This window comes from Loxodonta africana, chromosome 4 (genome assembly GCF_030014295.1).
Source record: "Loxodonta africana isolate mLoxAfr1 chromosome 4, mLoxAfr1.hap2, whole genome shotgun sequence".
NCBI classification, from domain to species: Eukaryota; Metazoa; Chordata; class Mammalia; order Proboscidea; family Elephantidae; genus Loxodonta; species Loxodonta africana.
Genome location: NC_087345.1, coordinates 48,975,352 through 48,993,264, shown reverse-complemented (window position 1 = coordinate 48,993,264; position 17,913 = coordinate 48,975,352). Strand labels below are relative to the sequence as shown.

Genomic DNA, 17,913 nt, shown 5'->3' with positions numbered 1-17,913 from the left:
TGCAGAAGAGCAGTCAACATGTGCATATACTCAGAGGACAGAAGCTGAGAGGAGAGTCCTAATCAAATATCAAGAAAGGAAGACTTCCACTCCCAAATCCCAAATTCTACACACATTACTGTGAACGAATTACAGTTGTCTTGAACCACATTTTTTAATTTGCATAGCTCCAAAAAACACGAATAAAGAAAAATGACTTCCTGTTTTACATGTGATGACTCTCCATTGTAACTGGAACATCAATGTATGCTTCCAAAATGTCTAAATGTGATCATTACATTTTTGTTTATGTATACTATTTATAGTTTTATACATGCTGCTAACCAAAGGGTCAGCAGTTTGAATCTGCCAGGTGCTCCTTGGAAACTCTATGGGGGAGTTCTACTCTGTCCTATAGGGTCGCTATGAGTTGGAATCGACTCGATGCCACTGGGTTTGGTTTGGGGTTTAAGCTTATATAAGAGTTGGTTTTCATATTTAAGTGTTTTTTTATATACTTTATTCAAATTTAAAATAAGTCTCACAACTTTGAAAAGAATTTCGACTCATGAATAATGATTGCGTTTAACAGATACAAAGGTTTGATATTTATTTTTTGAGCAAATCTAAGCTGGTATCTCCTTGTGTTTGTGGGGTGATGTACAATTTTGTGTATCAAGGTAACTCTCGACATCCCTCATCATGAAATTTAGGTTTTTCAATCCCTTTGTACTGTTTACCGTGATTGCAACTTAAGTTTCATTTTAGAGTTGAAAATGGAGAGTAGAATGTATTTTATATGTTTAATGCATAAATGGTGGTTAATTCAACACCTAACCTTAAACATATTTGATATCCCAATATTGAATTGAACCTTTTCTGCATTATTTGCCCCGAAATGGATGAAATACAAAATGTCAAAAATGTTGGAGGAATCTATGCTGATGTCTAGTAATTACTTTTGTGAACATAGGAAATATCTAATTATCTCTACATTTTAGGAGATAATTATCAGTTTTTTGTTGTTGTGACTGTATTTTTGTTATATTTACTTATATCCTGCTTAGTTTCAGAAATAATTTAAGGCAGCTTGTGAAAAAAAAAACAAAAACTTGTGGCTGTATATCAAATACAGGAAGAAAATGTAAATTTAGAGTAAGTAAATATTTAAAAAAAAAAGACAAGATAATAAATAAAATGTAACCATGAATAAGGCTCATACAAGTGCAAAGTTCTTTATATTTGTTTTTGAGAGCCTAAAATTTGACAAACATGAAAGTTTGATTAATTATGTAAGTCATAACCTCCTAAGATAGAAATCCAACAATTGTTCAAGAGAATCACAACCATTTATGTCTTAAAGTATTTGAATTCTCTCTCCAATGGATTCTTTTTCCAGAGAAAAATGAGAATAAAAACTTTCCCATAATATAGGTTCTTTGTTTAAAAGTCCAGTATAAATATTTTGCATGGCAAGAGTCAACATAGAAAGTACTTTTAATTTTATTTCATAAATAACTTCTCCAGATTTAGGCAGCCATGATTTCTCATGTTTATGGTAGTAAAAGCATAGCTTTTTCACATTCATTTGTGCCGAAAATACAAATTTAAGATCTAACTTAAATACTAAGTTAGATCTTAAATTTGTATTTAAGAATACAAATAAATTTGTATTTATAGAATACAAATGATCCTAAAAATTCCAGGCATTCTGTCTGGACTGACAAATCTAAATTACCTAAACAAATATTTTCAAATTTTGTTAGAAAAGAAATCAATTTTTAAATAAACAACCAAAACTAAGTTTATAATGACTGTCGTAGTAAAGTGTAATGTTCATTTCAGGCCACACAGTGAAATTTTCAAAACTTATACACATTTTAATATTTACTGATGTAATTCATGTTATTAAATGCCCTTACTTTTTTGTTTAGGAATATATTCTCCTTGGATGGTGCAGAAAACCTCTGCCATTATTTTAAGAAATTGATGACACTTAGTAATGAATACCGATATGCCCATGAAAATCTGGATGTAAGTATCATGGAGAGAGAGGAATCAGGACCCCAGCAAAATCATTTGGCCCCCACACAAACTGACAACCTACTGCAAAATAAGGTCCTCAACTCTTGTGCAAATGAACATAAAGCAGACTCACCAGATAGTTCCAAGAAATGGATCAACTCTGGTTCCAGTTACTTCCCGTTAATGAATTCCTCCATATGTAACAGTATGGAAGGAAGGAATCAAGAAAAAATAGTAGACCAGAAAAGAGAAGACACTCAGACAAGTAACATTGCCACTACAAGAATTCCATTCACAGAAACAGTAATGACAACTTCTTGGCCGAGGAATTGCCAAAATATTCAACAGAATGAAAAAATGTAAGACTTTTAAGTTATTTTTCTCTTATAGTTGTATGTTTACTATTTTTTATGGGTGATCTTAGTCAATGGTGACAAATAATAACTTGGTAAAAATTTAAATCAGTATTATGTTTCATAAGGGAGTCCTGGTGGTACAGTGGTTAAAGCAGCCGGCTACTAACCAAAAGGTTGGCAATTTGAACCCACCAGCCACTCGGCGGGACAAAGGTGCCCCAGTCTGCTTCATAAAGATTTACAGCCTTGGAAACCCTATGGGGCAGTTCTACTCTGTCCTGGGTCGCCATGAGTTGAAATTGACTGGAAGGCAGTGGGTTTGGTTTCTTATGCTTCATATATTTTTTATAATGTACACAAATTATTAATGACAGTACAGATTAAGTTTGTTAAATTTTGACAGTTTTAGATTTATTACTAAATCCAAACCTACTGCCCTTGAGTGGATTCCGACTTATAGGGACTGCATAAGACAGAGTAGAATTGCCTCATAGAGTTTCCAAGGCTGTAAATCTTTACAGAAGCAGACTGCCACATCTTTGTCCTGTGATATATTATTAGTATTATTTAATTTAAAATAAGGAAACATGAAATTATTTGTTTCTGATCTTTAATGTCTAAATGATTAAAATAAGTTAAAAAATAAAACACTTTATTCTAAAATAATAAAAGCTTTCTGAATAATCAGGTGATTTCATTATTAAAAAAATTTTTTTTCATTATTAAAGTATACATTTGCATGTGCTATTTGATTATTGACTGAGTAAATATTTAATAATCATCTGTGTAAGTTTGTGAATGCATACGCTGTGATTTTCTCTGGCATAATAACTCTGTAAGTAGCACAATAAGCCCCTTCCAACTATTAAACACATGTAGAAAGCTAACAAAAAACCAAAAACCCATTGCTGTGGAGTCGATTCCGACTCATAGCGACCCTGTAGAACAGAGTAGAACTGCCCCATACTGCTTCCAAGGAGTGGCTGGGGGATTCAGACTGCCAGTGTTTTGGTTACCAGCCAAGCTCTTAACCACTGCACCACCAGGGCTCCAGAAAGCTAAATACTTTTAATTGTTTAATTGAACCAATAAATTTGGTTTTTACTTTAGCCTGTCAACGTTTCTTCATTCTTTTTTACTTTTGTCTTAGTGTCAAGCTAATAAAAGAAAGAAAAAAAAAAAAGGTCAGATTCAGCTTTTCCTACAGTGGCTGGTAAAGAATAGTCAGGGCTCAGAATCTCACAGTAGCCAATAGTGTTTTTCCCAGTGTTTTTTCTTCCAGGAATTGGCAGTGGTAAACTGATTTCTTTTCTGGGAGCTATGTTGAATAGTGTGATATGCTGAAACTAACAAGTATTTTATAATGTGAAATTTTTTAACATTTTATTGAAAGTGGTTTTAACATTTGGTGATTTATATTTTATCAATTTATTTCATTCATTGCCTGTGCTCCAATCACTCAAGACATTGCCTATCAAAATTTCATATAAAATAGCATTTAGAACTTCTCAGTCCATAATAAATAAAATACCCAAATGGTGATAATAAGTAAGGATGAAGAACTAAAAATGTAACTAAATCAAAAACCTAAAATGTAAATGCAAAATAAAATTAATATCCACTTGTTGAACCCTGCCATTCAGAGTTTCAGGAAGATTTACTTTCTGTTGTATAGGAATTTCCTTGGTTTTCTTATGCTTAGGACATTTCACCATTAGAATTTTTGCTTAAAAAAGGTGATATTAGATTTGTTGATATTAAAAAAAAAAAAAATGCACCCTAAATTCAAGAGGCCCTGAAGTCAGCTCTTTGCCCGCTTTCCTCTTTAAGGAAAAACAGCCTGTGTGTTGGTCACCCAGGAAAATATTCCTATCTACCTTTTGTCTTTTTTTTTTTTTCATTTCTTTATTATTTTCCTTTGGAAATTTTGGAGATATAGGGAACAGGAGTTCAATGACTGGACAGCTTTAGAATAAACTCACAACTACAGCCAGTGAAACTTGTATGTATCTGCAGAGAAAAATAAGATGCTGTCTTCAAGGTAGATGTGATTTTTTACAGGCCTTTCATTCTATAATATTTACACATTGCAAATGTGGTTCCTGATTGTTTCTTTTATTACCCAAAGTCACTATTATCTAAAAAAAAAAAACACCATTGCCATCTACTCAATTCCGACTGATAGTGCCCCTATTATAGTACTTTAAAATTTCCTGACCCATTTTTGTTTAGTACATGTAGGAAGGAATGAATGGATGATTACTAAATGGTCAAATATGAATTAAATCCATAGTAAAGTTTACAAAGGTCTGTTTACTCTAGGAGGAGGAAATGATTTGTTGGAACATGAATATTTCCCAAGTATTAGGAGTGCAAGTAGTTTATCTTAGACCAGAAGTTTTAGCGATTAACTTCAACCTGCTATTCACAGGAAAATAGATTGAAGGCTTCAACTGGCTTTAGGTAAAATGACGGTGATGATGATGACAATGATGATGATGATAATAATAGTAAAAACTATAAAGAACCAAATTAACAATAGAAAATTGTTATATCATTTCTTTCTAATATCACCAAATATGTTGCTATATTATGAGTTTAAAAAAAAAGATAGGTGGTCATGTCTGGAAAGAATTTAGGGAACTTAATTTCACTTTGCCTTAAACTCAAACAGGATGAAGAAAAAAAAATTAATGGACATGGTAATTATAAAATTACCGAAGTGGAATATGCCAGTGAATAATCACTTACTCTCTGCACAGCTTTTAAACCAAACTGAAACTTGAAGAGAAATTATGACAGAATAAATTATACCTTGACTATACTTTGTACCTTGATTATTGTTGTTGTTGTTAGGTGCTGTCTAGTCAATTCCAACTACTAGTGACCCCATGTGACAGAGTAGAACTTGCTCATAGGGTTTTCTAGGCTATAACCTTTACAGGAGCAGATCACCAGCTCTGTCTCCCATGGAGCCAGTGGGTGAGTTCAAATCACCAACCTTTTGGTTAGCAGCTACCACACCACCAGGGCTTCTACCTTGATTATACTCCTGCAATAATCTCTGTGGGAAAAAGCACAATATATTCAATTGGGAAGAATCAAATGATTAAAAGAACTCACAGTGTTCCTTGTTCTTCAGATTTTGCTAATGTTGCCGGGCAGCCTGGAGGGATGTGGGAAAGAAAACACACTGCAGTGATAAATGTTGTTAGTTGCAGTTGATTCCGACTCATGGCTGCTCCATGTGTGCAGAGTGGAGCTGCTCCATAGGGTTGTCAAGGCTGTGACCTTTAGGAAGCACATTGCCTTACTTCTGAGGAGCCTCTGGGTGGGTTTGAGTTGCCAGTCTTTCAGTTATTAGTCCAGCACTTAACCACTGATGCCACCAGGGCTTGTAATGTTAGAATTTAGGGAGTGATTTAAATATTTGTTCAAGGACAGGGAGGAAAATGAAGCTAGAAGGACCAGAGGCCAGTTTACAGGGAAGGGGGGCCTCCTTCCTTTCTCTCCACCATACAGGAAGGAGATCGCCTCTTCTCTTGCTGGCTCAAGGTTGGCTCCTACATTTTTGCCCTCTCTTCTACATCATCATCATCCCCTCTCCCCAGTCTACTGGATCTGCATCCTCAATATTATACTCTGTCCTATCTTACCCCTTAAAAAAAAAAACTCCATTCTACCCATATCCCTTTCCAGCTACTAGCCCATTTCTCTCCTTCAGGTCTGAAGGTTTCCATACTACTCCTATTTCTATGACTATAGTTAAATGAAAGAAGTGATCTTAATTTTAAGTATACTTTATTTGGTACATGTTTTTAAATAAAGCTTGTAAGAATCTCTTACCTACAACTATGTATTTATGGATACTAAAAATGTTTTGTTTTCTCCTCTTGGTAGTACGGCAGCTATGATAATCCAGGCATACTGGCGTGGTTACATTGTGCGCAAACAGGTTCATTTTTCTACAAGGCTACATAGTGCTGCAACAGGACTCCTGACATTCCAGCCAAATTCCTTCATCAAGAGCCAGACTATTTTAAAGGAATTTAAAACAGAACGTATCATGAATACTCAAGAACAGAGGGAGAAGGCTGCAATTCTTATTCAGGTTGGTCTCGGTCTTTTGGTAACATAATACATTAGTTATCCTTTCCTGGGTTATTCTATACAACAAACAAAAACCCCCAAAACACTAGGTTACAAATACAAGAATTTATTTGTGACTCATAGAAACTCATTGCCATCGAGTCAATTCTGACTCATAGAAACCATATAGGACAAAGTAGAACTACCCCATAGGGTTTCCCAGGCTGATAATCTTTATTATCTTTATGGAAGCAGACTGCTACATCTTTCTCCTGTGGTACAGTGGTGGATTCGAACCACTAACCTTTTGGTTAGCAGCCAAGTTCTTAACCACTGCAGGGCTTCTTTCTGACTCATAAACCAAAAAAAAACAAACCCATTGCCATCGAGTTGATTCTGACTCATAGCAACCCTATAGGACAGAGTAGAACTGCCCCATAGTGTTTCCAGGGGTTTAAACTGCCAACCTTTTGGTTAGCAGCTGAACCCTTTAACCACTGTGCCACGAGGACCCCTTGTGACTCATGTGACATGTAAATTATGGACTGGCTGAGGATGACTGTGTCTCTGCTTAGTATCTATGCTGAAGGAGCAACCCTGAATTAGGTCATATTGTACTCATGGCCTAACAGCCAAAAAAAAAAGGAACCACAAAATCGTATTTAAAACTCTGCTTAGATGTGTCAGATGTCACATCTGCTAACATTTGATTAGCCGAAGCACGTCTCACCTGGTCTAGCTCAATAATGGAGTGGGAAATATACTCCATCTACTGGAAGGCACTGAAAGTCACATGGCAAACGTTAGGAAACATGGTTTTGAACAATATAAACAACCACCACTAAACATACATTCTCAATATTCTTTAGTCTTTGCCATGATCCTCTCCCCCTCCAGATTTCTGACTCCTATGTTTTACAATTAGACATTGCTTGATAATAAACAATAAAAATATAATTTTGAAAATCACATATATGAAGACCATGAAGAGTATCTGAAACTTAAAAGAAAACTACTTTGGAAGTTGACTTGGATATTTTGGCAGTAATAGAAGTTTAAGAAAAAAATCATTTGAGCTAATTCCCTAAATCTTCATCTTACTTCATATTTGAAGAAACTTGAAATGTTTAATTTAGCATTAATCTAAAAGTTATACATAGGAGCATATTTAAAAATCTCCCAAAGTAATTGTTAAATTCTTTCGAATACTTATAATCCACGAAGCAAGTAGTTAATGGATTTGACTCAATCTCCATAACACAAGATTTTGAAATGAAGTTCAATATCACATTCAGTCTTTGATTTAATCATCCATCAATTATTTTTTAGTGCATGTTATTTGTCAGGCATTGTTCTAGGTAGAGATAACATAGCTATGAACAAAACAGTCAATATCCCTGCCCCATGGATTTTATATTCTGGTGGAGTAGGCAGATATAAACTAAATGGATGATGATAGATGATAGATCGATAGATATGAGAAATTCATGGTACTGTGCCTAAATTGAATAGTGATAAACTAAACAAAAATTAAGTTTCCCTTTATTCATTCATTCAACAATATTGCTTGATACATAACATCTTGCTAGCTTACATTCAGTTTGGATGTACAGTTAAAAATAAGATAAATATGTTTGAAATTGATAAGTATTAAAAGGAAAAAGAGCAAAAAAAGTGAGATGAGAGTTTCAGAGGGAAGTTTATCATTTTATATAGGATGGTGTTATGGATTGAATTGCATCCCCTCAAAATATGTGTTGGTATCCTAACCCCTATACAGTGGATGGAGCCCTGGTGGCTAAGTGGTTAAGAGGTATGGCAGCTAACCAAAAAGATCAGCAGTTCTAATCCACCAGGTGCTCCTTGGGAACACTATAGGGCAGTTCTGCTATGAGTCACTATGAGTCAGAATTGACTCGAAGGCAGTGGAATTTGGTTTGGATACCTGGGGACGCAATCCAGTTTGAGAATAGGGTTTTCTTTGTTATGTTATTGAGACCATATGAGTGTAGGGTGTGTACTAAACCTAATCACTTCTGAGTTACAAAAAGAGCACGTTAGATACAGTGGGAAACACATACTGGGGAAGACCGATGCAACCAAAGAATGCTGATGCCTATCAATAAGACCTTTTCCTAGAGTTGCCGATGCCCTGAATTTGGATTCAGAAAATAGATTTCTGCTCTTTAAAGCCATTCACTTGTGGTATTTCTATTATGGTAGCATTAGGAAACTAAGACAGATGGATTTGGAAGGATAGAGAAGGTAACAATGCAATGATAGATTAAGCCATTAGCTATCAGGGGGAAGAATATTCCAAACAAAAAGAATATCAGATTCCAAGCCCAATGCAGGAACATTCCTGTCATGTTTATGGAGCTGCTAGGAGGCTGGTGTGGCTGGAGAGGAATGAATGAATGGGAGAAGAATAGGATTTATATATAAGTCATAGGTCATGGTAAAAACTTTGCCTTTTATTCTAAAAGATATGGGAGGCCATTGAAGGCGTTTGAGTATGGACTGACATGATCAAGTTTACTTTATGTTGTGATTAGACTGTAGCAGGGCAGAAGTAGAAGCAGCAAGACCAGTTAGGAGGCTATTGCAGTAATCCAGACCAGACATGATGATGGCGTGGACCAGGGTGATAGCAGAGAGATGGTAAGAATATCATATTCCAGAATGTATTTTAACTTATTTTGAGAGTTGATAGTATCAGTTCATGGGATGTCATGCATGAGAGATAGACAGGAATCAAGGATTCCCCCAAGGGATTTGGCACAAGCAACTAGAAGAATAGTGTTAAAAATAAGGAAAAGAAAAAGAGAGAGAGAGAGAACTTTTTCTTTCAAGGCCCTTTTATTTCAAGAAACTTTTCTAGTTTCTTACTATTGAAACCATGGTTTTCAAAAGAATTCTCTGTGCTATGGTACCAAAGAATATATTCAGTATTTCAACCGGATTAATTTAAGTGAACGGCATGCCTCCTGAGTGCAGTGCATAGAGAAAGTTGCTACTGCTGCCTGAATGGTGGTAAGAGTTGGGAAAGGGCAATGGGTTCTCTGAAGAAAAGAAAGAAACCTTGGTTACTATTTCAAAATGTTATTCTGCTACATAAGGAATATAAATGTCATGTAGTCTATCCTTCCTTCTGTCATCATTTCATGAATAATGCATTTTTCAGCACTGAAGCAAAATGACTATCAAAATTTTGCTTCATTTCTTTCAATAAAGAGAAGTTCATTACCTATAGAACAGTTTGGTTCAGTGACTGATATCTCTGTTATATGTCATTTGGCTGAGCTTCAAAATTTTCCTCTTTGTATCTGTAACAAAAAGAACAATAATTCAGCCTTTTTTTGCAACTTAGAACAAGTCTTTTTTGTTGTACATTATGTTACTTAAATTCGTTGAAGTCAGCTCAACTTCATTTTCTCTTCTGGGTACAGTGATCTAATTTCTTACACAGCTCGTCATAGAGTATAAATTCTAGACTGCTTCATCATCCTTGCGGGCAGAACATGGTTTTGTAGAAAGATCCTGGGCTTTAGAAGGAGCAGAGTGAAGGTTTCATGGAGGATGTGGTGGAGACTACTCTCTGCTCACCTAAATCTGTTCTTTTCCTTTCCTGGAACACAGTCAGACTACATTTCCCAACCTGCCTTGTAGTTTGGCATGGTCCTTCTTCTGAGTTCTAGTCAATAGAATGCAAGTGGAAGATATGTAAACCACTTCCAGGTATGACCCATAAAAAAAAGGCCACAACACTTGACATTCTTTTCTCTTTTCAGCTGGCTAGCCTCTTGGGCAAGCTTGGGTGCTGTCTAATGAGATTTCAGAGCCTGAAAAGCCTGGATAGCTAAAGAACTGTGTGTTGAAGTGCTTGCCCTACTGACTTGTTTACCCTCCTGGTGTTTGTTATATGATCAAGCTATAAACTTCTATTGTTTTTGAGTCATTATGCTTTTTTTGATATATTTGTTCCAACATTTAGCTTACCCTAATTAATATAAACTGTGTGAGATAACACCTTGAGAAATACGTAGGACTCAAAGTAAATGTGTAAGAGAATGCCAAGTAAAAGAAAAATTGTGAAAATATTTAAGAACACAGATTTTCATGTTCCTGGAATTATAAGACATTATAGTGCAAGTAAACCCTATGGGAGTTCTACTCTGTCCTGTAAGGTCACTATGATTTGGAACCAACTCGACTACAATGGCTTTGTTTGTTTGTTTTTAATAGTCTAACTGGAGCCCTGGTGGTGCAGTAGTTAAGAGCTTGGCTATTAACCCAAAGGTCGGCAGTTCAAATCCACCAACTGCTCCTTGGAAACCCTATGGGGCAATTCTACTATGTCCTTTGGGATTGCTGAGTTGGAATCAACTTGACAGCAACAGGTTTGGTTTGGCTTTATAGTGAAATGAGAATGCTATTAGAACTGGAATGTTCAGAGAATATAGGAGGAACATGGTCAAAGATATGTGAGTTTCAGGAATTTTAACAAATAACAAGTGTATGGTGAGTTCTGGGGGTGAGGTGATGGTAGTTGGAGAAGAAAAAGATGTCAGATATCCTAATGCAGATAGAATTGTCTAACAAATTGATTTTAACGTGTGGGAAAGATGAATGAATTATAGGTGGATTAAACAAAAAATAAATAAATAAATAAACCCATTGTCATCAAGTCAATTCCAACTCATAGCGACCCTATATGACAGAGTAGAACTGCCCCATAGAGTTTCCAAGGAGCACCTGGTGGATTTGAACTGTCGACCTGTTGGTTAGCAGCCATAGCGCTTAACCACTACATCACCAGGGTTTCCATAGGTGGATTACTGGGAGAAAAATTGTGACTTTCACATATACCTAAGTTAGAAGGAGAACTTGGACATTAATTACCAACACATCTATATCATCCTTATTTCTGATAAACAGAATAGGGATGACTAGGACTTGCACCTGGCCCAAGCCATAGTGTTTTCAATTGCCTTATATGTATGCAAAAGCTGGACAATGAATAAGGAAGACTCAAGAAGAATTGATGCCTTTGGACTATGGTGTTGACAAAGAATGTTGAATATACCATGCACTGCCAAAAAAAGCAAACAAAGCTGTCTTGGAAGAAGTACACCTAGAATGCTCCTTAGAAGCAAGAATGGCGAAACGTCACCTCACATACTTTGGACACGTTATCAGGAGGGACCAGTTCCTGGAGAAGGACATTGTGCTTGGTAAAGTAGAGCATCAGTGAAAAAGAGTAAGATCCTGAAGGAGGTGGATTGACACAGTGGCTGCAACAATGAGCTCAAGCATAACAATGATTATGAGGACGATGCAGGATCAGACAGCATTTCGTTTTGTTGTACATAGGGCCACCATGAGTTGGAGCTGACTCGACTGCACCTAACAACAATGCAGATTCATGAAAGTAGTATCCACACTTGTTAACACCAGAAAAACACACTCTATATGGTGTAGTCTAGAGCCTTGTAGAAGTCCTAGCCCTGATGAGTTGGACATAATCCACTGTGCACCTCAATGAATCAATCGTTTTGCTCTTGTTTTGGAAGGCCTGTGGTTGTGCCTACAATTTAAAATATGTTTTGATTCTTTTTAAGAATTTCTTTTTTTATTTTACATCAGCTTAACTTGTTTTAGAATTATCTTAAGCATGTGCATGGTTCCAAAATCAAATCAAATCATATATCAAAAGTATATTCAGAGAAGGGTGGCTTCTATTTTCTGCCTCTATAGGTCACAATTTAATATTTTATAGCTTATACTTTCACTTTCATTTAAATAAATAAGCAAACATATATACATATGTGCTTAAATATATATAAGTTTACATAAAATGTATTCACTATATATTCATATGCCATCTTTAATAGGTAAATGGTAGCATGCAATATGCACTTATTTGAACCTTGTTTTATATACTTAAGGATATATCCTGGAGATCACACTTTAGCAGTATATAAAGATATTCTGTTGTTTAATGCTATACTGTACTTAAGGTTATAATTAGGAAGGCTTCCCACTCCAAGATTGTTGAGGAATCTGAAACTTTTCAATTCTACTCTTCTGTGCTTAGTTTATTTTAAAATAAAATTAGTTAATTATTATGGTCCAGGGCACTACCACTAATATTGCTATCTATATATATTGAAGTTTTCTGAAATTTGCTTTAGTTTATTTTGCACATAATCATTTAAAAATTAGAAAAAATCAGTTTTCCTTTGTATGTCTTTCTTCTTAGCTTAGAATGGGTCCTGGAGGAATTGTCAGATAATTAATTGGTTGACCTACTTGTGCAGTTGAGGGAGTTTTAAAGATTCTTTTCTGCCAAGAGGAAAGTCTCCTGAGATTCAGAACTTTAGACACATGCAGTCATTTAATTTATCTTGCAGTTTTAAGTGTCACATAAAGTTCAAATAACAGATTATTGAGCCATTAAACTAAGGTCTAAGATGTTTTATCTTCCTAATGGGATAACACAGAGAATCTGGTTTGGGGTTTGATCTATAACCTTGTATAACATGCTTTACATTTTTGTTTAGGCAGTTTGGAAGGGCTTTCTTTTGCGAAAAAAACTGACAACAGCTCTAGAAGCTGTTAAGAATGAAGGCTCTGAAGAAGAATATGAAGAAATAGATTTAGACGATTTTATGTTTGATGAAGTAAGTACCAAAAACAACGTAAAAATATTGATCTTCAAATATCGTTAGTATTATGTTTTGGAGCTAACCCAGTTTCTAAGGTATTATGTTACAGACTTTTTCAAATAGCACTTAGGAAAGTATGCTACTAATTTCTTAACACCTTACTCTACAAGCATGTACAGTGTATAAAGGTAGTCACAGAATATTTACAAGAGTTCCTGTGTACTCTTTGCCTAGATTCTCGAGAGGTTAATTTCCAATTAGCAAAATTAGGAAATTAACATTGATACAATACTCTGATCTAATAAACCTTATTCAAATTTTGCCAATTGTCCCCACAGTGTCCTATTTTTTAGTCTGAGATTCAGTCCAGTATGACATGTTGCCCTCACTTGTCATTTTTCCTTAGTCTCCTTTAACCTGGAACAGTTCCTCAGTTTTTCTTTGTATTTCAAGAACTGGACACTTTTAAAGAGTACTGACCAATTATTTTGCAGAATATCCCTTACTTTGTGTTTGTCAGTATTCTCTCCTGATTAAACTCAGGTTATGCATTTTGGACAAGAATACAACAGAGGTGATGGTGTGTTCTCATCAGCACATCATGACAGGAGGGTGTTGGAACCTTAACAGACAAAATCAGCCTAGGCTGTATTTGTATTAGCCACCAGATTATAAATGCACTGCCTTAAGCCCTTTTTGCAAGCAGATGGAGTATAAATTGATATAACTATAAAGCAAATGTGATATGAAACAGATTTTCTAAAAATGCTATAATTATATAATTAAAGAAATAATTATTTTAAAGTTCTTTTCTATGTCAAACTAATATGAAATAGACAGATATACTCTGAATTTTTCTGCATCTACCAACCTGACATTTGTCACTGTATTCATAGTATCCTTCACATCAGATTTTTTAGTGGGGTCTAGTTAATTTTTTACAGCACTTAGCCTAGGCACGTGAGAGGTAAACAAGGAAGTGATAGTGAGAGAAACAACATGAAGATTTAGTAGCTGTCTACAACAATGAAGTTTTTAGCAGTCTAATAAACTGGGGCATGCTGGGATACCCTCTCCAATTTAAAGGATAAATTGTGGTTTCTTGCACCTTTCACCACTAAGGAGGATAACCAGGTAGACTTCTTTGGGATCCGGAGTCAGCATGGTCCGTACTTGGATGTGCTGCTCTAGCTTTAGGTAGGGCCTGGAGCAAAGGAGATCTCTACAGCAGGTCCAGGCTGAGGTGGCAAAAAGACACCTACTGTAGAGGATTCTGGAGCCCTGGTGGTACATTAGTTAAGAGCTTGGCTGCTAACCCAAAGATTGGCAGTTCAAATCCACCAGCTGCTCCTTGGAAACCCTCTGAGGCAGTTCTACTCTGTCCTGTAGGGTTGCTATGAGTCAGAATCCACTTGATACCAATAGGTTTGTTTTTTTGGTAGCAGATTTTTTTTGAAAATGTACTTTTACCGTATCAAAATCGGCTTTCAGGTTCTATAACTAGATGCCTTCTCACAGTAGTTGATGTGGTAAGTTATTTGTTTCTGATGATTTTAATGTATTGCCTAGAAAGTTAAAATACAAAGAATATATCATATACCCCAACTCCAAAAGTTAAATGTGGTCTTATGGTTGCATGTGTTCTTATGTGATATAAAAATGAGAATTTTGACTTTCAAAAAATATTGTAGTGATTTTAAAAATTCAATCAGAGAATTAAAATCTATTTGACATATTTTCTTCATTTTTTTTTTCCTGTCAAACATAGTTGGCTGGGGGTCTCCAAATTTTGTACTGAATCATGAATTGTATCCATAATTCAGTACTGGTAGCTGTTACTCTTTAATTTCTGTTCAAAATTTAAGATGTATATTGCATTTATGAGACTCTAAAGATGAAGCTAGTGTAACAACAGAGCACTGTTTACCAAACCTGAATTGTTTTCCTAAATATAGTCACAACCTTGGTTAAAAACAAGCCTTTAAAAATTCAGTATTATTCTGTTAGGATAGAAAAATGCTTTTGAAACCAGATGCTGTTAGCAAATTTCTGAAAAGTATCAGGATTGATATTCTTTACTTGATGTGTATATAATACAATTGCAAAATTTACAAATACTTCACACCATTCTTCTCTCAAACACAAAAGAATTAAACTGTTTCACTCAAAATTTACTTATTAAATCATTTATTCTTAGGGAAATAATGTGTTTTATTTTTATTAAAAAAAAACTAAAAACTACCTGACTTGAAAACGATTTAAATGCTTTAAAAATACATTTATATCTTACGTGCAAAGTCTTTCTAGTTTACTTATAAATTTATTTTTGTTGTCTCTCAAAATTCAATTTGATTTACTTGATTTTTGAAGAACTAATTAAAGCCTGTTTTCCTCACTCTGTTTTATTTGCCCTTTTCTTACCACACATGTACTGTAACTCAACAATGTCTATTGGTCCTATCACAAATTTCAACTGTGTTTTCTTCCTTCCATTTTTAGGGAATTTGTTCACAACGAACTTCAATATGGAAAATGCTATTACTTTAGTGGCTTGTATTAATGAGTGGTCAGTTTCTGTTTTTTTTTTTTTTCTGGTCTGATTGTTGTTGTTGTTAGGTGCCCTTGAGTTGTTTCCAACACATAGCAACCCTATGCAAAGCAGAACAAGAACACTGCCCAGTCCTGTGCCTTCCTCACAAACATTGTTATGTCTGAGTTCATTGTTGGAGCCATTGTTTTAATCCATCTTGTTGAGAGTCTTCCTCATTTTCGCTGACCCTCTACTTTATCAAACCTTGATATACTGCTCTAGGGACTGATCCCACCTGATAATGTGTCTAAAGTTGTGAGGTGTATTCTGGCTGTACTTCTTCCAAGACAGATTTGTTCGTTCTTCGGGCAATCCATGATATATTTTCTATCATTTGCTAACACCGTAGTTCAAAGGCATCAATTCTTCTTTGGTCTTCCTTACTCTTAGTCCAACTTTCACATGCATGTGAAGTGATTGAAAACATCATGGTTTGGGTCAGGCACACCTTAGTCCTCAAAGTGATGTCTTCATTTTTGAACATTTTAAAGAGGTCTTTTGCAGCAGATTTGTCCAATGCAATATGTCATTTTCTATGAATGCTTCCATGAATATATGTATAAATTTTTGTATGAGAAATTAACTTAAGCTGTTAACTTTCACCTAAAGCACAATAAAAAATAATAAAAAAAAAAAACAAGGTTGTGTCATCTGCCTAATGCAGGTTGTTAATGAGTCTTCCTCTAATCCTGATGCCCCCTTCTTTGTCACATAGTCCAGCTTCTTGGATTGTTGGCTCAGCGTACAGATTGAATAAGTATGGTGGAAGGATACAGCCCAGAACCACACCTTTTCTGATTTTAAACCACCCAGTATCCCCTTATTCTGTTCGAATAAGTGCCTCCTGTTCTGCATGAGCAAAATTAAGCGTTTGAGAATTCCCATATTTTGCAATGTTATACATAATTTGTTATGATCCACGCGGTCAAATGCCTTTGCAGAGTCAAGAAAATACAGGTAAATATCTTTCTGGTATTCTCTGAGTTCAACCAACATCTACCTGACATCAACAATGATATCCCTCATTCCACATCATCTGAATCTGGCTTGAATTTCTGGCAGTTCCCTGTCGATATACTGCTATAACCGCTTTTTAATTATCTTTGGCGTAATTTTGCATGTGTGTGATATTAATGATGTTGTTTGATAATTTCCTCATTCTGTTCTATCACTTTTCTTTGGAATAGTCACAAATATGGATCTCTTCCAGTCAGTTAGTCACATAGCTGTCTTCCAAATCTCTTGCCATAGACAAGGGAGCGCTTCTGGCATTGCATCCATTTGTTGAAACATCTCAATTAGTATTCTGTCAGCTCCTGGAGCCTTGTTTTCTACCAGTGCCTTCAGCTCAGCTTGGATTTCTTCCTTCAATATCATTGGTTCCTAATCATCTGCTACCTCCTGTAATGATTGGATATTGACCAATTCTTTTTGATATGGTGACTTCGTATATTCCTTCCATCCTTTTAGGTGCTTCTTGCGTCGTTCAATATATTGCCTATAGAATCCTTCACTATTGCAACTCAAGGTTTGCATATTTTCTTCAGTTCTTTCAACTTGAGGAACTCTGAGTGTGTTCTTCCCTTTTGGTTTTCTAACTCCAAGTCTTTGGACATTTCATTATAATACTTTATTTTGTCTTCCCAAGCCACCCTTTGAAATCTTCTGTTCAGCTTTTACTTTATCATTTCTTTCTTTCACTTTAGCTACTCAACATTCAAGAGCAAGTCATACTCTGGCTCTAGTGGACTTGCATATGAGCAACTTGAACTTGCATACGAGCAGTTGATGGTCTGTTCCACAGTAGGCCCCTGGCCTTGTTCTGATTAATGATATTGAGCTTCTCCATCATCTCTTTCCATAGATGTAGTCAATTGGATTCCTGTGTATTACATCTGGTGAGGTCCATATGTATATAGTTGCCAGTCCTGTTGTTGAAAGAAGGTATTTGCCAGAAGTCATTGGTCTTGCAAAATCTATCCTGTGATCTCTGGCATTGTTTCTATGATCAGGGCCATATTTTCCAGCTACTGATCCTTCTTCTTTGTTTCCAACTTTCACGTTCCAATCACCAGTAATTATCAATGGATCTTGATTGCATGTTTGATCAATTTCAGACTGTGGAAGTTGGTAAAAATTCTCAGTTTCTTCATCTTTGGCATTAGGTGTTGGTGCGTAAATTTGAATAATACTGGTATTCATTGGT

General features: G+C 35.5%; 1 protein-coding gene across 1 annotated transcript in view; it reads left to right on the top strand.

Moving 5' to 3' along the window:
- Positions 1-17,913, top strand: part of LRRIQ1 (leucine rich repeats and IQ motif containing 1) — a 213,756-nt gene that overhangs the window by 86,729 nt on the left and 109,114 nt on the right. The window contains exons 15-17 of the mRNA XM_064283772.1: positions 1,914-2,363; positions 6,261-6,471; positions 13,013-13,132. Of these exons, the coding sequence (XP_064139842.1) occupies positions 1,914-2,363; positions 6,261-6,471; positions 13,013-13,132 (781 nt within the window). The remainder of the gene's footprint in view (positions 1-1,913; positions 2,364-6,260; positions 6,472-13,012; positions 13,133-17,913) is intronic.